This window comes from Drosophila ficusphila, unplaced genomic scaffold (assembly GCF_018152265.1).
Source record: "Drosophila ficusphila isolate 14025-0441.05 unplaced genomic scaffold, ASM1815226v1 contig_106, whole genome shotgun sequence".
In the NCBI taxonomy this organism is placed as follows: domain Eukaryota; kingdom Metazoa; phylum Arthropoda; class Insecta; order Diptera; family Drosophilidae; genus Drosophila; species Drosophila ficusphila.
The window spans coordinates 8,974,585-8,996,659 of record NW_025063993.1 but is presented as its reverse complement, the minus strand read 5'-3'; the positions used below and the strand labels follow the sequence as shown (position 1 = coordinate 8,996,659).

At 41.0% G+C, this 22,075-nt stretch overlaps 1 protein-coding gene across 1 annotated transcript; it reads right to left on the bottom strand.

Moving 5' to 3' along the window:
* Positions 1 to 321: 321 nt before the first annotated feature.
* LOC108096350 (protein HEG homolog 1) lies at positions 322 to 20,757 on the bottom strand. The gene is made up of 5 exons (XM_017197899.1): positions 20,316 to 20,757; positions 13,927 to 14,698; positions 1,559 to 1,815; positions 865 to 1,283; positions 322 to 784 (listed from the first exon to the last, which is right to left on the bottom strand). The coding sequence occupies exons 2-5, from the start codon at positions 14,655 to 14,657 to the stop codon at positions 653 to 655; spliced, it is 1,539 nt and encodes a 512-aa protein (XP_017053388.1). The 5' UTR covers positions 14,658 to 14,698; positions 20,316 to 20,757; the 3' UTR covers positions 322 to 652.
* Positions 20,758 to 22,075: the final 1,318 nt, after the last annotated feature.

The following is a 22,075-nucleotide window of genomic DNA, read 5'->3' as shown; positions in this document are numbered from 1 at the left end:
GGTGGAAAACTTTGATAACATTTTAAGAGCTCTGTTAAGAACTTAAGGTCATCAAAAAATGTTATTTTCTAAAACAGCCGAACACCGATTTGGATCGTTAGTTTGGACTCCTAGGAGTAAAATTCAGTCATTATTTTATTTTTCTTTTTTGAATCAGCAAATACAAAAAAGCATACTGAATTTTAACATTATTTTTTTACTTTTATGTACTTTTTGCTCTTATAAAAATGAAAGTTGTTTTCGAATTTTTTATCTTTAGCTTAGGATCGTTGTATGTCAATTAATATGGTAAAAAAAAAGCATGCGAAATTACACAATAAATTTTGAATCAGAAAATGCATTTATTTGTGCAGTGATTTCTCATATACATTAAAATTATATACAGATACATGCAGAAATTAATCGGTGCACCACCCACTTTGGGCGGTGCATAGTGCGGTGGTGCGCTTATGGCTATAACTTCAGATCTCGATACATTTATGACACGTTCGCTTAAGTACTAATAGCCCGATCCGAGGGCTGGTTCTAGAGACTACGGAGACACTCGACTCGCATTCGGGAATGGCTTACAAGCAGGAGCAGCTACACGTGAACAGAGTGGTCAATTAAGTTAACTAACATTTAATAATAGCGTAGGGAAATGCAGTTCTGTTTAGGGGCAGTTGGCATTGGGACCGTTCCGGCACTTCAGCAGGAGATTGAGCATCCCCTCCAGCTTGTTGGTCCGCGATTCTGTTTTGTACAGATTCGTCTGCAGTCGACTGACATCCTGAGTCTGTTTTTCCTGTTGTTAACAATATAAAAAGGTATTAAATAAAAATCATTGGATATCTGCATGCCACAAATTAAAAGAATAATCCTTACCAGCGTGCTCAGCCGACTCTTGAGTGTGTCCACCACACTGTAAGTAGCCTGAAGTGACTTTTGCAGCTCGTTGGTGTGAATCCGCTCGTTGGCCAAGGACCTTTCGATCTTCTGGAGCCGCGTGACCACCTCGGCATCCGTGTCGTCGATGTCGTTCTCCAGATCTCGAGCCTCGAAGGCGTCGTCTGCGTGGGAGGACACCTTCTTGCAGCTCTGCTGATCCGGTTGCAGGACGAATCCCTGGCGACAGCGGCAGAAGTAGGATCCCGGAGTATTAACGCACTGCTGATCACAGGGCTTCTCCGTGTGGCATTCGTTCACATCCTGTTCGCAGTGACGTCCTGTGTAACCAGATGGACAACTGCAGGTATTCGGAGCCGTACAATTACCTCCATTTTGACAGCGCGTGGAGCAAATAGCTGAAAATATTTGTTTGTAATCATTTTATAAGAGAACTGTTTCAGAATAGGTTCCTATTTATTTTTAAAATTATTTAAAATCATGAATTTAAAGACCTTGTTTTCTCTTTTTTTATATTTTACAACTAAAGTCTGAAGTTCTAGTTATAAATACTTTAATCTGTTCAACAAGGCGTATACGCAATTTTACATTCATATCTGTTGTAAAGACTTTAGAACTTCTATAATTACTTTGGATTTGAATTTATTTTGTAAGAAATATATTTCTTGCTTACGTTTCATGCACGCATCCGCCTTCGAATTTTCTCGGCTCCAACCCGCGCAGCAGTCGTAGGTCATCTGCTGGGCGGTCTTGTGATCGATGACGTCCCTATAGGCCTGCTCGTGGACCACCTGAACCTTGGTGCACACCTGGCCGTTGAAGGTGGGCGGCTGACAGGGGGTGGGAACGTGCTTCCAGGTGGGGCGGGTGTAGACCTCCGTCCGCTTCACGGGCATCGTCACCGTTCGCTGCTGCACGCAAATGTGCCGCCTGAAAAGAAGTACAAGGAAAACCAGAGCGAGGTGTGAATATTGGATTAAAGCGGAGTGTCTGACCCAAATCAGCGGCTCATCATCGGCAAAAGTGAAACTGACTTTTCCAGACGACGGCCGCCAATTACTGTCATAACGACAGAGCGGCCGACCGACCAACAGGTTGTGTTTGGGAGTGGGATCTGGGCAATTGTCACAAGTGTCTGGAAACGCCAATGGACTGGAGCGATATGAGCGTGTTTCGGTATCTGCGATGACAAACACGACACACTCCCAACCGATGACTTGCAGCGATGTCATTTGTTTCGAGCATTTGGAGGAGCAGCAACCAGGTGACCAGGTAGAAACTGGCAACCAAGTGCTCCAGTTCACGCAACCGACAGCTCAGTGGCTGTCAAACCAATTGGAGTGCTTGTCAAACCGTCGACAGAAATATCACATGGACATTTTGTTTAGTTGTAATCCAATTTAAGAAACATTTTCAACATGAGAAAAAAATCTTTATTCGTGTGTATTTAATTGTCAATAGCTTTATACAAGCTTTTTAAACATTATTTAAATATACTATTGGGTGTATGATTATGATTATATATGAGTTTTATTATTGAAATGTTTGGTTTAAAATACCCATTACCAAACAGCTTTAAAATCCCATTATTCAAGGAGTACTGGAAAGCTCATTAAAGAAGAAAAATTTCACCTAAACCGCAAGTTTATTGCTTTACACACTTTATGTTCCGCACAGCAGAAAAACACACCCAACATCCCACAACTTTATGTCCGATTTCTTGTACAAACGAGTGCTTCCCAAACCCAACCAAAACCTAAAGTACCAATGCTCCTAAGACCTTTGGCCCCAAGCAGTCAAACATAAAAAACGCTGATAATAAGCGGTTTTTTGATTTTGGTTGCCAAAAAAAAAGAGGCAACTGGCCCAAAAGCGAGGTGCATCCATAAATTGGCAGGCTGAGAGTTTTCGAATAAACGCTGATGTTTGGTGTTGCTGCTGTGCACTTCATGTTGCAGCAGTTGCTGTTGTTGCAGTTGTTGTTGCTGCTGCTGTTGCCGTTGCTCTTGCTGGTTGCTGATGGTGTCGTAATTGGCAATGCGGGCCAAAAACAATTGCGAGCGCGTGACGTGGCCACTGAGTGACGACTGACTGCCGCGATCGCTGGCCTTTTGCTGGCCAAAGCCGAAATTCGCTTCGATTCAAAAGCGGAAAGTGGCACACAGTTGGCCACAATGGTCCTGCGACCGGGACATTTACCAATTTCTTTATTGCCGCGCATGCATATTTATGCCCTGTTCTTTTTCTGTTTGCTGTAACTGGCTTCTCTTGTACCATAATTCTCACGTTATTTATGCGCCAGCATTCTCAGCGTTAAGGGCGCCAAACAAACGGCAACGGAATCGGGTAAAGATACTGCCCCGACCGAAAACAATAACAAGAACGGCCAACAAAATGCGGAAGTCTCCGCTCGAAAAGAAGAAACTGTGCCAACAAAGTGCAACATGAAATGCTCATTCCCATTTCCATCTCCAATCCGCTGGCTGCATAAATCTCCGAGCGGGTTCAATACACATTAAAAAGTTTAAAAAATCGGATCAATACATTTAAACAACGTGTCATAAATGTTTATAAAATATTATTACGTATCAATAAAATAGGTAATCATAGTCAACAATTCCATTCGAAACTCTAAAACGATTTGATGTTATTTTCAATAATAAATTTTAGCTGCTGGTGTGTAAAACTATTTTCTTAAAATCATGCAAGCTTTAAAGTGTTTAATTTTTTGTTCTGTGTATATGCAGAAGATGCACCCCGACCCCAAGCCGATTCAGCCCGCCCCCTCGCCCACCGTTGCATTGTATATATCCCGCTGCGCCAGACAGCGCCAGACAAAGTGTAAATCGCATGCATGTGTGTTTGTGAATGGCTTCATTGCTTTGTTTAGAAACGTTTAGGCTAAAATTAAATTTGAATTTTTAATTGCACAAAGGCTGAACACCTGTGGCTAGACCTTAGTGTTCTTCTTTGGCTGCGGAAGAAGTTGAATCCCAGTTAAGTCCAAGGGTTTCCCTCGACGGAGCCATAAAATTATAAAAGCATCAATCAAAATTGCCTTTTTGGGGGACAGACGAGGAGCAGCTGCCACCAGAAATAAAATGCAAGCGGGCCAATTAATCACAAAATGAAAACTGTTAAATTTAACAAGAAACGCATCGAGCGAAATATTGGTCAGTCGCGAAGGAGAGACCCAAAAGATGCACTTAAGGAAAGGCAGTAAAAAATGGGGGAGGTGGGGATTCGGAACACGGGCCAAAGTTTCTTACGCGGTTTATTGATTTACGATTTATTTTCATTGGCCGCCACGCAGAAATTAATGAGCCATCGATGGCTGCAGGCCAAGAGGTGACCCCGAGCGGGTGTGTGGGCTTAATGGAGTGTGTGTGGATGGACCCTTGGCTAATAAATGGATAGAGCTCGAAATTCATAAAAATCTGGGGGGAATGAGCCCTCTCAAGATGATGATTCATTTGCGATGTCTCGAATAAGTTAACTGAAGGAGGATTATAAACTTAATGAAAAGAAATTCACTTCCTTTAAAATTATATAAGCCCGTAAGAGTAGAATTTAAATTAACATTTTTATTACTTGTTGTCAAGCAGGGAGACCAGTTTTAATTTAATTTTGTATCATTCAGCTCCTGCACTTTGTGAACATATAATATATCCTTGGCTGAAGTCTCATAAACTCAAATGTTAATAAGGTGTCAAAATATTATTCCCTTCACTAAAGTTAACTTTTAATTAAACTCCTTTTTATATGCTTAATCTTTCAACATTTAATTGTGTTCGAAATAAGACAAACCTTGGGAATCTTATTAAACCTCGTGATGGGAATCGTAATTTATTAAAATTATAAGCTCGTAATTTCCTTTGTCTACAATTCTTTTATGATTGAACAAATTAGGCAGATGAAGTGGCTTTTAGCCGAAATGAAACCCCGGTTAGATGGTTTGGCATTATAAAGAGTCTTTTAATAATGTTAAACCCGATTTAAATCATTTTTATTGAGCTCTTTCGAGATTGGGTCATTTCGGAAACCAGTTTGCATTTTGTCAATCTTTACAACTGCAACGTGAATGCATTTAAAAAACAGTTAAAGCGAATAGTAAAAACCTAAGCCACAAAAACTTGGCGACACTTAACGGCTTTAAGGGGGAAATACAATTAGAAATTTTTTTTTTTTCGAAAATTTTTTTTTGGGTTAATGTACTCTAAATATGTCTGGGAATAAGCCTTTAAAAGCATAAAGCCGTCCGGTACTTATTTTCAAAGTTATACGCAATTTAGTGAGGGTGTGTCATATGGCGGACATGCACATAAGTAAACTTTAAACGCTTTTCCTGAAAAGTCGTGTTTTCAAAGTCGCCGTGCAATGTACAGGTCAGAGATTTTATTTTAATCGAATGCGGTTTTTTGCGTTATGTTTGAAATTAAATTCTCCACACCATGAATATAACCGTTTTTCATATTTGTTGGTTAAAACATGTTTTTTTTACAAACAAAGTCGAAAAAAAAACGTTTTTTTTGAAATTTTTTTTTAACTTCAAATTTTTTAATGGAAAAATAATTTTTTCAAATATGGAATAATTCATGGTGTGCGCTGTACCTTTAAGTTTAAAGCCCAGTTGCTGTTTTTTGTTTAAGTCGTGATCCTGGACCTGGAGACTGCACGGCGCAAAGTCCCTCCCTAAAAACACGACTCCACATAATTGATCATAAATGGACTTAATTACAATATTTTTCAAAAAATTTGACTGATTTTTATTGCTCAATAACTACCTAATAGCATGCAAAAAGAATCGCTAAGATTCATTTAATACCCTACTTGCAATCCACTCCCAAAGATAGCCCTCATTTCAGGCCTTCTAATTGTATTTCCCCCCTTAAACGGCTTAGATATGCCGGGGAAAAGTGCAAGTCCACCTCCGTGTATCTGGTTTCCAAATGAAAATGTGAAATAAATTTATAAAATCATAAAAATATTGTTGCCACAGTCGTAAAATGATTTTTTACGGCCGCGTCTGCGATGGAGGAGTGAAAACGGTTTTGGGCCAGGCCAAGACCAAGAGCAAAGCCAGAAGGCTGGCTGGCTCCAAGCCTGGCCAAAAAGGCGGCTCAAGTGCGGTCCGCTCTGGCTAACTGTTCGGGCCATTTGTGGTCGGTCGGTCGGCCAACTGGGCAGCTAATCTGATTTGCTACATGGAATTAGAATTTAAATTGGCCCGACCAATGAATGCACAATTCCAGAACGAGCGGGCTGCACTGCATCATTAGGCGAGTTGGATGCACTCACCCACTATCCATCCTCCTTGCATTTTACTAAGCTGAAAGAAAAACTTTCAAAGTTTATTCCAAATAAGTTAAAAAACACTAACAAGAAGAGAGCGAACATAAAATGTTAAATTGAAAGAACCAAACCAATCTACTCTACCTGATTAAATTAAAAACAGAAAAAGTGTATTTAAGAACGTAATATTTTTATTATTTTTTAATGGCATGACCAAATCATGATTTATCTAGCATTTCAAAAGGTATTTTGTCAGTTTTTTTTTTGAGTGCACCTTGAAACACGACCACGACGACAACAACGACAAGAAGAACAACACAGAATAGAACAGAACAGGAGGAACAACCACGACAACGACAGCAGCAAAGAAAGAAAGAAAGAAGCCTCAGCCGCAGAAGAAGATGCGGCCGGAGAGGCGAACATTTTTAGACGTGCTTCCTGGTCCAGCTGCCCCAGCTTTATTTGGATTCTTACTTAGCGTAAAATGCTACGCCCATGTGACCACGGCTCCCAGGAAGATGCCACAAAGTCGACGACGACGACGACGCACTGCCTCGCCGTTTCTAATAATATTTCAGTCATGTCCACGGCCGGCAAGTGCAACTAAAATGAGCAGCCGAAGCAGCAGCTCCACCGCTTTCGGTTTTGTTCCTCCTTTTGCGTAGAGAATTATTACAGCACTCAGCGACGACTGGAGTGGAAATCCAATATGCGACTGGACAAATACCCAGGCCGGAGGAGGGAAATCCCTGCCAGCCAGACGGCGATTCCCCGGGGAAGAAGGCCCATCACGGCCGCCACTTCCTCATCCAAAAAGGCGAGCTCTGCTGGAATTCCTTCATTGCTTTGAAGTACTTGTCAGCAGCACATCAGATTGGACTTTTCTAGATCGGGATAATATATGGCCATCATTTGTTAGCCACCATATGTTGGTCTACGCCAAGGAAAATTCAATATTTGGAGAAAAAATGCTGTACAACTGGAATATATTTTCCGAAGAAAAATATTTTTCTACTTATTTATTTTGTGTATTTTAAAGTTATAAGAAAAGAATGAAATATATGTATATTATAAATGAAATAAATATTAGCAATAAAAATACTTTTTTGCAATACAAACAAAATATATATTTATCTGATCAACGAACCTCCTGCTGAAGTGCATATGCATTTGAATTCTACTCTAAGAATTCGTGGCAGAAATCGCCAGTCACGGCTAACCGCAGCCAGCCAGTTCTAATTTGGCAGTAAATTTGTCTTGCACTCTTGGCCAGATTATGCAATAAAAGACGCAGAAAGAATTCGTTGCGAAAAGTGAAAAGAAAATTGCCGCAAGTGTCAGACGGAGTACGAGTTGCAGTTGCAATGGAGCCGAAAGTGGGGTTTCGGCGATGAAGATGGAGCACTATTTTGTGGTAATCTGAGCTGATTATATGGAAGATGGTCGAGGCCCCAGAAAGTGGGGTTCAGTGGCCGCCCGGCCCCTCGAGTTTTCCGTACAACATAATCGCGCGATAAGCGATCTCGTGGCCTGTCAATGCGTCCCTCCCCTTTTTTATTTTTTTCTTTTTTTTCGATTTTTGTTTTTCGTTTGTGCCTTTGTGGAGTCGAAATCCCCCACTAATTCGAGGCCCTTTTTTCTTCGGGGGCCCTGCAGCCTCTGCTGCCAAAGTGTAAATGTGATTGAGAGTGTGTGTCGGTGTGTAAATCATGATTAATGCCCCAAACTTGTTTAAACAACGGCCGTGTCGAGCCGTGGCCGAAAATCCGATTAGTGGCAACGTGAGCTGCTGCTGCTGCTGCTGAGCCTCTGCCCTTCTCCAAAACCCCCAATACACCGAAAAAGCCGAAGAAAAGGCCAGAGAAATGCAAGAGGCGTGCACGATTTCCATTTTTTTTTCAACGTTGCCTTGCTGTACGTATTTCCACCTCTTCGTCGGCTTTTGGTCTTTCCGATGAACTGCCAACAAAAGCGCAACCGAACGGCAAACGCACACAAATTTTCATCAAATTAACATACCCCATTCTCGGCTGCCTTTGTGATATCTTGCTCTTAATGTTAATGCTGAAATTGAGATCCGAATCGCGCAACGACGAGTGAAAAGGCCGTAACCGATTTTGAAAGCCCTCCGTTGGTTCGGGAAACCCAAAGAAGCTGCTGCCGAAATGACCGAGATGAAGATATATTTTCCAACGAATCTTGTGGCCCACGCCTTCAGTCGAGCAAGTGCAGCGCCAGCACCCGATCCTATCCACTCGACTCCAGTCCCGAACCCAATCCCAAACCCATTTCCAATCCCACTCCCAATCCGAATCCCAATCCCAGGTAGTATGTTGCACCGCTTGGTATCCAATTGCAACATAATTAAGTAAGCCAAATGGCGTGTCTCGTTTGCTCTCCTTGCCAGGCTAGCTGCCTTATTCGATACACTTAGGGAAAATCATAAACATCATATGCTAATTAGGGGAATCTTTAATTAGGAATTTTTATAAATAAGCTTTAATTAAAAATTTATTAGTTTCATTACTTGATAATACGATTTTAATTTGAATGTGGTTCAAGAACAGAAAAAGCAAATTATTCACATGATAATTTTTTTGGGTATTTGTGCAATGATTTGATTTAATTCAGCTTTGACTGATTGATGCTTGATGAGTGAATCAACAGATATGAAGTCATAAGAAGAATACAAATTTAAATATTTCGGGAACTATATCTTCAAACATTAAACTCATAAAAGAATGATTGATATGACTTCTTAAGAAGAATACAAATTTAAAAATTTGGGAATTATATCTTCAAGCATTTAACTCATAAAAAAATATTTGGACTTCTCTGAATCTTAAAAAAAATGTTTGTTCATGACTCAGTTTTCAACAGCTATTAAAAATTCTCCGTAAGCGATATTTTTTAAAGTGTAGTGCATGTACGGCTGGAATTTTGTGCGTCATGTTTCTGCCTGACTTTTTGGTTGGAGCTCGTGTGTGGCGCTCGCAGTTTTGTTGTCTTTTGTATTTTGTACTGGCTGGAAGACAAAAGCCGTGACCCCCCTTCCTCCGCGGCGACTCCCCGAACGGGTTTCCATGTAATCTGTCTGGGGCTCAGGGAACTGCTTTCGGTCTCCAACTCGGACTCGGTCGCAATCCCCCCCAGCATTGCATTAACCCAATTTCCAGCTTGAGATGCGAAGCTGCGTGATTTGCAAATTACCGCTCAGCCGATGCAGTTCCATTGTGACGGGCTGTCCATCCGACCAGTGTCCACTGTTCACAGTCCGCAGTCCGCAGTCTACTGTCCCCCCGTCCAATTCGTGTTTCAAGCGACTTACTCATGTTTATATGAAAAACTCACTAATTGCATGGCGTAGACAGAGAAGCAGACAATAGGCGTAAATTCAGACCATAAAGTGTGATTTGCATATCCATTTAATAAATTTTCTTTGTAGTTTATGGCAAGAGGTGTGATAGGTATTTCTGAATGGTTTGCATTTATCTAGGAAACTATAGATCTTAAATTGGATTTGTTTCTTGTGCAAATGCACTTTTAATACTTTTAACAACCTTTGTAAATGAAAGTTTTTGTCTGATAATTAATTCAATTTCCTCTCGGCACAATCATTAATTATTTGGGGTTCATTTGAATAGGGTCTCAAGTCGTGGGTAAATAACTCAACTGGTAAAGTGATACCCCAACAAATACTTGAGGGAAAGTGTAACAAATATGTTTTGTCCGACCTTTGGACCAAATAAATTTGACAATTCCCGAGACACACTTATAAAAGGTGCCCAGCCTGATCCATTTATGGTGACACTGACCATGACTGATGGGGGAAACGGGGTCACCAATTTGTGCAGGCAGCCATAAACCTTTCAATAGCAAGTTTTCCATGGGGGCCCATAAAGTTTACAGCGCCGGCTTAAATGAGAAATCCATCTTAATTAAAACGAATATTGAGATGGCAAATCAACGATTTGCATTTGTCAAGCAATTTGTTCAATTGATGTCGTATCATGTCGTGTTCTCCGCTGATTTTTGATGAGCACGTGCACAAGTTGCTTATGTTTTTCTTTTTATTTTTTGCACAGAGTAGGAGTAAACCCTCTGCCAAGTTTCCCCTGATGAGTCCCGAGAAAAACTCATTTAACGAGCTTCTGCCTGGGCCAAGGTTTCTTAGCCCGATGGCATGACTTGGACTTCAGATAAGCCCACAGCTTGTGGCTCCGAGTTCGGCTTTAATGTTTCGAGTCTTCGGGATTTTTTGTATTTTTTTTTCTGGGCACGCGTAGGCGTAGCCATTGAGCACAATGCTTCACGGTGCAAAATGTTAACGAATTTTCACAGGCCCAGCCGCATTCTAAGTGCAGTTTTTCCAAGCGCAGCATATCAAATCATTCGTCACCCGCCCCCCCTGTTTTCCCCCCTTTTGTGTCCATAATTATCGCAGACTGGAGTTCGGGCTTCGGAGCCAAAGTCGATTGTTGACAAGCAATTTGCAGGCGGCGGCGGCGGACTCGATCCCTGACTTCGCATCCAGCTGCGTTTGGGCCGCCGTCTAAGACGCACACTCATAAAAAAATATAACATAAATTTTATGGCCCTGAAACACGGTACTCCTTTTTCACATTTAATAAATCAATCCGGCTGCCAAATTTAAGCTCTTGTGGGTTCGAGACCACTGAAGCTGTGTTAAAAAAGAATGTTTTCCCAAAGTTTAATACTTTGATTTAATCTCAAAATGTTCCTAAAAATTTATGCTTTAAACAAGATTATTTTAAATGTACATAATTCCTTTTTTTTTAAATATTTTTCGAGTGCAGTTTGTGGCTCAGTCTGGGGTCACAGAGCAGCTTGAAGTGCACATAACTCCGCGCTGACTCTTGTCTCATTTGATTGTGCATTTGCCAATTGTTGCCTGGCTTTTATTGTTGCGGCTGATTGAAGTCAAGGCCCTGCTTTGTTTTCGATATTGGTGCTAGTGGATTGGAGATATCTGTAAGATACGTGTAGCTCCGTTCGAGTTGCAAGTGGCATTTAAGCGAGACACGCCCACTGGAGTAGGTGCACCCTCCCCGAATCAACACCTCCTCGAATGTGGAGTCCGGAATCTATAATTAATTCATTGGCTCGCGTCTCAGATCACTCCCCCCAATCCATCGATGGTGCAACGGCGGAGTCAAATCAAAAGTCAATCAATACGCGCTGCCCCAACAGCGAAAAGAAACAGACATCAATCAAGTGTCGGACACATGCAACTGCAACTGCCACGGCAGCAACAACAAATTGGCCAAAACATGCACAGTGCAGACATCAATTGAATTTATCAAACAGAAGCCAAACACCGGACCCCGTACCACAAATTTTCGGTTGGTTCAAATGTTTTGGCTTTTGCATATACGAGTAGAGTTACAACACGGCGTGGATAATTAAAAACTTAATTTCCCTCGCCTCGAGTAGTGTGGTGCACCGGAAAAAATGGATTTGAATTTTAATATAATAAAAAAAAACAGTTTGGAGTTCAACAAATTTAAAAACCCTTATAATTATATGCGCTGAACATGATTTCAGCAAAAAAGAAAAATAATTTAAATTAAAAATTTCCTTTAAATAATGTTATTAGCTACTAATTACATAAACTGCCAAATTCAATGAATTGAAAACTAATTTTATTTCAGTGTGCTTAGAGCCAAAGGAGCGGAAAACGACTTAAGTTCACTTTTATCCGCAAATCGGCGCATATGACGCTGATTAACACGGAGTCTGTAACCGCAATTGAATCGTTGCACCGGCCATTAACCAGGTTCGATCGGAGGAAGGAGGGGGATTTATGTGCTGATGGCGGCGTGTGAATATCTCCAAGCGAAGCCAATCCATTCGAGAAGTCATTTCCATATGCTCTGTTGCAACTTGCCACTTGCAGTTGCAGTTAAAGTATCTTGGAGCTGCACGTGCAGCGCTTAGATAAATAGAAAAACAAATGGGCAAGGCAACAGCGCCTACGTATTGAGGCAATCACTGTGGAAAATAGTGCCGCACAATTGCAGATTTGTACTTTTGGTACACTAAAAAAATAATTGTAATAATAGAAAATAAATTAAGTGGTATTTCAGCCCAGAAGGAATTAGTTTTTAATTAATTTATAAGTTTATTTCCTTGTAAAACCAAACTTGTTTTAAGCTAATCCTGAATTTACACTATTAATTACCTTCAGTCATGTCAAATTAGTCTGTTAATGATATTTTTTGTAATCTGAAGTATATTAAACTATTTTTCCCAACATTTTCAAGCCACTGTCCAATGACTGATGATGCTGGCTGTGAGTTTGCCTTGCGGCGTGATTTTGGCAGTTGCTGCATAAATCAAAAAGTGTCATAATTTGCAACTGCAGCACCAGCATCATGTTGCCTGTGTCGATCGCAGATTGCGCATACGCGGCGTGTTCCCGCGTGGCAGATGCAAAGGCGTCGGATTTCAGTGGCGTGCCTGTGTGCCCTTAAGAAGAGTCGCATTAATTCCAATTAGAAAACATCCGCACTGGCAATTGAAAACTCGTTAAAGTTCATTACCTTAAAGACGACGACCATCGCGGGCGACAGCCTGCCTTTTCGAGTCAATGCCACCACGATCTTGGCCAGATCGCTGGAAAAAAAAAGAGCTAAAGGGGGCGAAGACAATCGATATCTAACTGAAGATCGACTTGTTACACTTAAGTAGCTGCAATTGCAATTGCCATTGCTTCGATCACAAAGGCACGCTCATTGATTCGCTGCAATTGACACACGACAATTGAAGTGCTGGCTGGAAAAATCACGGCCACTTGGCCTTGGGGCTAATTTCCAGCCGGTTGGCTGGCATTTGGTCCGGACTGGTCCAACTGGGCTCGAATTAGCCGCGAAGCGCAGCTGCTGACATTGAAAGCCCGGCGTGTCATAATATTTAAATAATTTATGTGCGCCGCGATAAGCTTGGCCGATCTTGGGCCAAAGGTAAATCTGGCCCGGCTTTTCGGTCATATTTATGGCTGCAACAACCTTGAACCGCCGACTTGAGCCTCTGATAAATGCAATCGGACACGCCCGCCCAAATGCCGACGAAAAGATCGCCGGCTTCATCTATCCCAGGGGTGTGACCCAAAACCATTACTCTTAGCCATGGCTCAGTGAACCGAAGATGGCAAGGCTATCGATTGGGTTTAGCCTGGGTTCGGGTGCCGTTTAATTGGTTAATTTAGATAGGATACTGAGGCTGCCGAGAGGATTTGTTTTAGTTATCCAGGAAATTGGTTTAGTATTTTAGATGAGCAGGTAAAATTCTTGTACCAAATTCTGTAATAATAGCCAATGGAAAAGTTTCGTTCACTATAAACATCTAAAAAATAGTTCTATTATTTGACAGTTATACCAAGACCAGATTTGCATTGAAACCCATTACTTACTTATTTATTATAATAGGTCAAGTAAAAATCCATTATTTGTATATAAAATTCAAAGCTATTTTAACCGATTTATTTCAAATAAGCACCATTTTTTTTCTACAATCGATTGCCATTTTGATGGTAATTTCATGATACCCGTCTCATAAAATCCTTCGTCCTTATTTGCAAAAAACGGAGCCATCTATTCTTCAAATAATGGATTACTTTTTACTTGACCTTTTATATTTTACTCTATTCCTTAGCAATACAAAAACATTGAATTGTTAGCAATGTTTTCATTAACCAATTTCAGTGAAGTTTAGAAGCATTTTCCTTACCTTTCCATTTCCTTGGGATCCGTGGGGTAGCCCCTGCCAATCAGGTTCGTCTCGAAGGGATTCTCGGTGGTGAAGCTGTTCGCTGGCACGGGAGTTGTCGTTGAATAGTCGTAGCCCCTTCTGGCTGGAACCAGTGGAGGAATGGTGCCCAGGCTGCTGCCAAAGCCGGGACTCGCAGATCTCCTATTCAGATTCGGCGGTGGTGCGGTGGTGCTGACCGAAGGCACGAAGGAGTAGCCCCTGCCCCGCTCCCTCACCCCGATGAACTCCACATCCTGGGTGTTGTCCTCGCCCTTTCCGGCTCTCGATGACGACGGCATCGGCGGTGGAGGAGGACCGAACGTGTTGGTGAGGATATTATAAGTATTATAGTCCCATTCGGAGGGGGTTCGCGACTGGTGGAGGCGTCGTGTCTGCACTCTATTATAGGGATTATGTGGCTGAACCCGCCGTAATCGGGTGACCTCCTGCATGGTGACCCCGGGCAGCAGCTCCACATCCGATTTTGCCTGATTTAGCGACTGTAGTCTCCGCTGCTGCCTGAGATTTGTGGGCAAGTAGTTACCCTGATGACGCGTTCGATGGCCGTGACCATGTCCTCGATGGGTTCGGTTCTGGTGCGGACTAGTGGCGTTGAGTCCGCCACTCTGTGCACCTGACGCCGCTGCTCCCAGCAGCAGGATTGTGCAGCAGAGCAGCAGGAAGAAGGTGGGGTAAGTCACTTCTGGCATCTCGACGGTGATGTCCCGCTATCTCAATTCGCCCGATGGCACTGCAAATGAAGTAAAAAAGAAAAGAGCCTGACTTTATTAAGTGCTGAACTTGTTTCTTCATTGCGAAAACCCCATCCTCCGCCCGACTACATTCACTTTCGTTCTCATTCAAATTCCTAGGCATTTTGCACGCCTCGCTTAATGTAAGCAATAAGACGGATCCAGCAAGACGGCCCTCATTAGCGATTCCTTTGTCCGACGGAGCGCCGACCTGTCTGTCCATCATCGGGTAATTGAAAGGTAGCATAAACGTTTTAACTAGATTCCGAACTGAGCCGCAGGATCACCACGCAACCAAGATGCACTGTTCGCAAGTAAAACTGATTGGAACATTACTTCGATTGCCATTTTAAAAGATTTTCCTGCTCTAATAAAACTATTATAAAGATGAGTACGTATGTTATTGATTTCTCAGGCACTTAAGGCATCTTGAAAAGGTGTTAAGGAAGTGAGATGGTTTTTCGAACCCAGTTCTTGATGGGGCCAACGGTTTTCACGGTCGAGTGGCCAACACTTCCAAGTTCGGTTCGAATTTTTTCAGCCCAGGGACAAAGGCAATTTGTTCAGCACAGCCGACGATGATGACGGTGACTGTGATTATTATTCTTATTTTTGTTTTTTTTTGTGGCTGGCTGATAAATCACAGGGCAAACAAAAAGAAAAGTAAACGCGTTAACAGTTAACCGGCAGGAGCTGCCAAAACGTGAAGCAAAGTGGAGTGAACCGAAGCCGGAAGCGAAAAGTGCATTAATTTTGGCTTTGTTCAGGGGCATTTTTCAAAATTTCACGCACTGCGGGATTGTGGAGCAGTGGCATCTCATTTGTCAGGGACGCACCACCCGCACCACTTGCACCACCCTAACATATAAAAAAGCCATTACTGCAATTGCTCAGTGAGCTTATTAATATTCATTGCTGCCACTTGAATTTACGATTTCGAACGCCCAGCTCATTAAAGTGGATCTAACATGTGTTTGGTCTTATTTTTTAATTTTTAATAACTTTACACTGTTACTAAACGGTTCACTCTATTTTTTAAGATTTTCATTCATATGAAGCAAGCATAGTAATTTAATATAAAATTGATTTTAGGCATGCCTAACATTTAAGTCAAACAAACACTATGGTTCTTTTTCATGTAGTTATTTAAGCTGTACACAATTTTTCTCTCAGTGTACACGCAATTGAAAAACTCCGAAGAACTTTTGATGGGTTCAAATGACAGCCATCCGGAGTCGTCATTAACATTTGATGTGCTAATTAAAAAACACCAGCCAAAGATTGGGAATTGAGAAATTGTATGCGAGTAAAGTGGGGAAAATGTGGCAAGTCCGACCCTTTTCTCGGATGCAACTTGTGGCGCAGCAAAGGAGCTGGGGCAGTATCAATCAGGTGTGGTTTTAAGCCGCTTAGTAAGTGAAACCCTGAAGGCCCCTTGGGCTCGACTGCCACTCAAATGACTGCCAAATGTCAGACCCAACCCCCAACCAACCAGTTGTCATAACTCTGCAAAAGTTCCGAGAAATGCAAAATCGCAAAAAATGGTAAAAAGGTTTTCGGGCGCCGCCACAAACTTAATCGAGACTGCAGACAGACAAACCAAAAAAAAAAAAAAAAAAAAACAACACAAAATGAAGCCAAAGAGTTAAAGAGATCCAAGCAGAGGGAAAAACAACTTGATTCCGCTGAAATCTAAGCCGCGTTGACAACTCGCCTTGACCTTGCTGGATTGCCAAAAACGGTCAGCCCGGAGATAAATCAAATCGCGCGGCGTTCGTCTGAACCCGAAAAGGTGGAGATATAGATATATTATATATGTATATATATACCTAAAGCCAGCCCACAACCGATCGGCGGATATATTTTGATATATTTGTAATTAATAGATGGCGATGCCTTAGAAATTATTTATGAACGATCGTTCGGGTCGCGGTTGCAGTTTAGCTGGAATTTATTCATAAATTCTCCTTCCTCTGTATGCTGTAGGTCCAGAAATTAGTGTGTGTTAAATGTTATTGATTCGTTTTCCCAGCACATAAATCACGGGCTAAATACTTCTAGGGGCGCGGAAAGAGTAGGGAAACGGCTGCAGCCTCCTCGGCGGAAAAGTGTCAACTTTATTTCTGTCACCCTGACAAGACACGGACTCGGTGGGAGTATCCGTAGAAACTATATATATATATATCTGTATATGTATCTGCAACTGTGAGCTGACCCAGACATGAGCTATGGCCAATGAATCACCAGAGATGCGTACAAGCACAAATGTATCAGGCAATTTGGGGAAGCTGTGGGATACGGTGGGATCTTGATATGAGGTAATCTAATCTTAAGCTCCTCGAACTATGAATCAGTGTCCAAAAAAAAATAAAGATCTTAGCAAATAAATGAGAAACGTTCAAAATAAAAGTGAATGATATTTATGATTTATATTTAAAATCAAAATAAATAAATAAAAACATTTGCAAGAGAAAACTAAAATACAATTGAAATTCTTTTTTTATATATGTAAAGTATTGAGATTCGTTCAAAATAAAAGTGAATGATGTTTATAAGTTATATTTAAAATCAAAATAAATAAATAAAAACATTTGTAAGAGGAATCTAAAATACAATTGAAGTTCTATTTTCATACAGGTAATACAAAAATACTTTATATCGAATTCATCCTGTTTTCTGACTCTACAAGCTTGCTCCCCAGCAACATTGCCTGTGTCTCATTTCTATTTGACATGTTTTGGTTGTCGTAGGAAATAGTTGTTGGGGAAAAATCACCAGAAATGCCCCCCATTCCGTTTTATTAATAACAATTTTGCATTTCGAAAATAAATCATGCAAGGAGGCATGACTGAAACTGCACCAATTACTTAATTAACGCAATCATTATGGAAATGGTACGTTATTTTCGGATACTCCTCGGTTCTCGAATCTGTTTACTCGTGTTCAATGGCGTGTAAATTGATCATCTTTCGATGTTATTCGGGCAGCGCTGTAATTTAAATTAACAACTTCTCCGACAACCAGCCATTTAAATGTTAATTAAATGCCTCGGCCTTTCCCTCTTTTTTTTAAACATTTTTTTGTGCAATTCCAAACAGCTGCCACTTTAGCATGCGTTTTTATTTATGTTTTGTGTAATCGGGGCCGCTCCTCAAGTTCTTATAAAGAGATAAACTAAGAGCTTAACGCCGCCTGCCGAGGAGATCCCCCAACAACGAGAAATTGTTTGGAAACTGTGAATTTTTTTATGGCGGCCCGAGGAAAACTCGAATTTTCCAATTTGTTGCTGTTGCAAACGCTTTCAGCGCTGCTTTTATTAACATTATCTGGACAGCCGAGATGGGCCGCAAAATGCCTTAGATCTCGGGAAAACTGCACTAGATGATCGCACCTAGGGAATTGTGTGAAAATGGGGGAAAATCAAGGAGGAAAGCCACCCACCGCTGCCACAGTTTTCACGCAGCTCTGGGGTTCAATAACCGAACATAACGGAAGATTATCGAATATATCTATCTGATGGATTGCCAAATATTTGCCGTGGGGCGAAGGGGGGGGGTCGGGGTTACACATTTCATTCATTCCCCCGCTTTGTTTATTGTTCTGGCTGACGGGTTCGTCGTCGTTTTTCCCACGACAGCCAAGACAGCCGAGATGGGTAGAAAAATCACGGCCAGCACAGCCAAATGTTAATAGTGTGTCGCAGGCAGGCCATTTGATAGTATATTTCACATGCTGTTTTATTTCTTCTGTTGATATTGTGTCGCTGTCTTTAATATGCAAAATCATGACACATTTGCCCGGAGTTTGTATCTCGTTTACTTTTGACGTTCCCGCCCCTCTATCTCTGAAAATGTTTTTACTTTTTAACAAGATCAACAAGCTGGGAGCGAGGTGGTCAGCGGAGTTGGGGGATCGGGGGGGCTAAAAGGGGCCACGGGTCGGTCGATCGCAGCTTTTTGTTTACACTCTACTTTCAGTCCAATTAAAGGAATGCTGTTGGCCTTTGTTGTTGCGTTGCTTCCCTAACAAAGTCTGAGATGAAAAGCGAAAACTATGCAACATGTTAAACATCGACAGTTTGACATCTCGAAACCCCTGCACTCCAACACCCCTTTAAAATACCCAGAGAAAAATATATGATTTAATGGATATTGGCAAAATATAACTTTACTACTGTTAAGGATTAAAAATGTTATAATATTTATTTGATAATTTTTATCTAATCAAGCTCTTGAAACTGGTAAACTGTTTTTATTTGCATAAAATTCAATAAATATTTTTATTAAATGCCTATTTATAATATTAAATTTATCTGATATCCCATAACATTCAACATTTACAGTGATTGAGTAATAATTCATCCATCAATATTCGGGTTATAGTTCTTTTTTACTGCACAGGGCTCGCAGGCAAGTTCAACTTCAAATGCGAAAACTCATTTCAATAACAATTGCAAAGACCCAAAAAAGGCAAAGGAAAAACTCGACAGCGGCGCTCAATTTGCTGGTGTGTCTTTTGCTAATTGCTTTGCAGCTGCAAGGGGGCGAAGGCCACGCCCACACGTGCCCCGTAGTCCCGTGGTCCCGTTGCCCATATCCCCGCAAAGCTCACGGTGACCCCAGACTTTGTTGGGGGGACTTAGCCAGACAAAAGACATAAACCCAGTTACCGTTAGCTGCGTAATTTATGCAAATGACTTTGGTTAATTAGCAAGGCGAAGGAAAAACATGAGACTCGTTGGACATGCGCCACCGGCAAACTTCCCCCCTCGGTGGCATTTTCCACAATAATATTTGTACGGAGATTATGATAGGCAGGAAGGCACGATCGCACTTGGACGGATCGTGCCCCAAACTTCCAATTTCGATTGCGCACCTGTCGAGCGATATGTGTCAAAATGCAGAATAAAAAACAAGTAACTTAAGCCCTTGCGAAATTGCTTTCCCAGCAAGGCAAAAAACAATGGAAAGTATTAATAAAGTTATTCAAATTAGCTGCGTTTTCCGCTTTTGTCACATTATTTAAACAAATGCGTGATGGTGATAACGTCATAAAATTAGCATATTCACCTAATGTGTTGATATAAAAATGGGCAAGGCATTAAAATGAATGGCTTATCTAGGGTAAAAATTATTTAAGATTAAAATAAAGTTTATAAAAGGCTAAAGAGATCTCGAAGAGAAAAGAGTTTGCTTTGATTACACTAGATTCAAAGAAAACACTCCTAAGTAATAATCAAATATGCAAATAAAATATAATTGTGTCTTGATAATTCCTAAGCTTATCAATCTAATTAATTATACATGAAAAACTACTTATATTGATCTACAAGTATTTAACAACATTGTTTGAAAGTTCACACGATAATTAATTCTTAATCCGTTTATGGCATTGTTTGGCAGTTAAGGCACATAAATGAAAGACACTTCGCAAGACAACTTAGTTAGCCGCACCATAAAATGCAAATTGCGTCCACAAGTGACATGTAACTCCTAGACAGGATCGGTTATGGGATTTCGAGCAAGATTAATGCACTAGGAAATGTCTCACGTCGCTTGACACACATTCAATTCATAAATAATTGCTATTAATTAACAGTATTTGCATGCGACTTACACTCGGCAAGCAAATTCCAACTGACCCGCGAGTTCAATGCGGTAGAAGAAAATCGGAGATAATCGTGGCCAGATTATATTTGCCTTATTTGAAGATGCCTCCTCTGGCACACAAATAAATCAAAACACAATTATGTCAAATTGGCAATCACAAACAATAAATTGAATTGAGTTTTCGCGCTGACATTAAGCAGATACGCGGCATTTGGCTTTTTTGTAAAATAAATTATATTCAAGATCGTGAATGTGGCTCTTAAATATTTATTTATAAAATTAACGAAGGAGCACTGTTCCTCGTCTGCTTTTTTCCCGGATTCTGCGTTAGCCGCTTCCGTATGCCAGTCGAAAAAAAACGAACAAACTCGCTGCGATTTTCGAGATACAATTTTTTAATTTCAGCTGGCGCGGCGGAGCTAACACAAAAGCAAACCGATCGCTTAGAAGTCCCGAGACGAACTGAAAATGCACGGCCGAAACCGAAAGTCCAGTTAACGATCGCCGATCAGCGGCGCTGGCAGTGCTGTCAGTCGATGGGGCCGAAAATCGTATATAACAAATTCAAGTTCCCGAAAATCTGTAAATATTTATCAATGGATTTCCCAGACAGATTGTATAAAAATGATTAACCCATATTTTGTTTATTTATTGCTTTATCTTGAAGTTGAGATTGTTATTTCAATAATTGTATTTCCGTAAACATATATTGATGAACAATTTATTTGGTAATACTGCAATTACAAAGAAAACGAGAAGCTTATCACCTTTGTTAAACTGTGATTTATTTCTGATATTCTTACCTTTTTTTGGAATAATTGAAAAAATGAGAAAAATAAGTTGGTATTTAAACTATTTTTATTATTTAAAAATTTCAATGAGAAAGTGTGCAGCTCACGTTTAATTTAAAAGTCAAAAGTTTGACCCATGTTTGCAATATAAAAAGCATACAACAAAGATATTATGTTTATAAAAACTTCTTTTTTTAGCTTGAACAAATAAAAGCCAACTGATCAGCACTGTCAGACGAGTCGAAGCCCAAGTTCGGTGCACATTCGCTGGTTCGTTCAAACGAAATTGGACCGATGGGGCCGAAGTTGGCTTCCTTTGTTCGATGCAACTGGAAAGCGGGATGGATTCCCCAGGCGGACGACCTCGAGGGGGTGGTGGGTGGTGGGCGGTGAACGGTGCAGTGGGCAGGTATGCCCTCGGCTGGTCGTTGGCTGGTTTTTGAGTGCGTTACAGCTGTTTTGTTTATACGCGAACGCCGCGCCCCCGCTCGCCCGCCCACCTCCACGGTTCAAACTATTTGGAGTTTGCGGTTTATGCTCTTTATGGTCCGCCGTTGTTGTTCTTGCAGCCACTGCTGCTTTTGTTGCTTCTTCTCCGGTCGGTGGCAAGTTGTTAAGTTAAATATTTACCCGCCGCTGCCGGGCAGCCAGTTTAGTGCACGGCTCGCTGATCTTTCACATGGAGAATCCGAGAGCTCAGAACTCGTTTGCAGCCCTTCTGACCATATCGGGTGCTGGATCTGTCGTTGTCATCATAAAAGTGCTACTGTCAACAGCACTGGAAAAATGTTTTAAAAATGAACATTTGCTGCAAATAATAAATGTAAAAATTCTATACAGATACAGTAAACAAATTTCTACTCTATGCTTTACATACAAATTACATTAAAGAAATATAAAAATTCTATACAGATTACAGATACTTACGAATTACATAAATTACACAACAAGTTTATTAAATATTCCTCCTTTTTAT

What these genes read in the sequence shown, in the direction of transcription:
- LOC108096350 (XM_017197899.1), bottom strand. Translation starts at nt 14,657, where the DNA reads ATGCCAGAAGTGACTTACCCCACCTTCTTCCTGCTGCTCTGCTGCACA. An exon ending in GGCGGATGCGTGCATGAAAC is followed by an intron (nt 1,284 to 1,558) that starts GTAAGCAAGAAA and finishes AAATATTTTCAG; the next exon opens with CTATTTGCTCCACGCGCTGT. An exon ending in AGAGTCGGCTGAGCACGCTG is followed by an intron (nt 785 to 864) that starts GTAAGGATTATT and finishes TGTTAACAACAG; the next exon opens with GAAAAACAGACTCAGGATGT.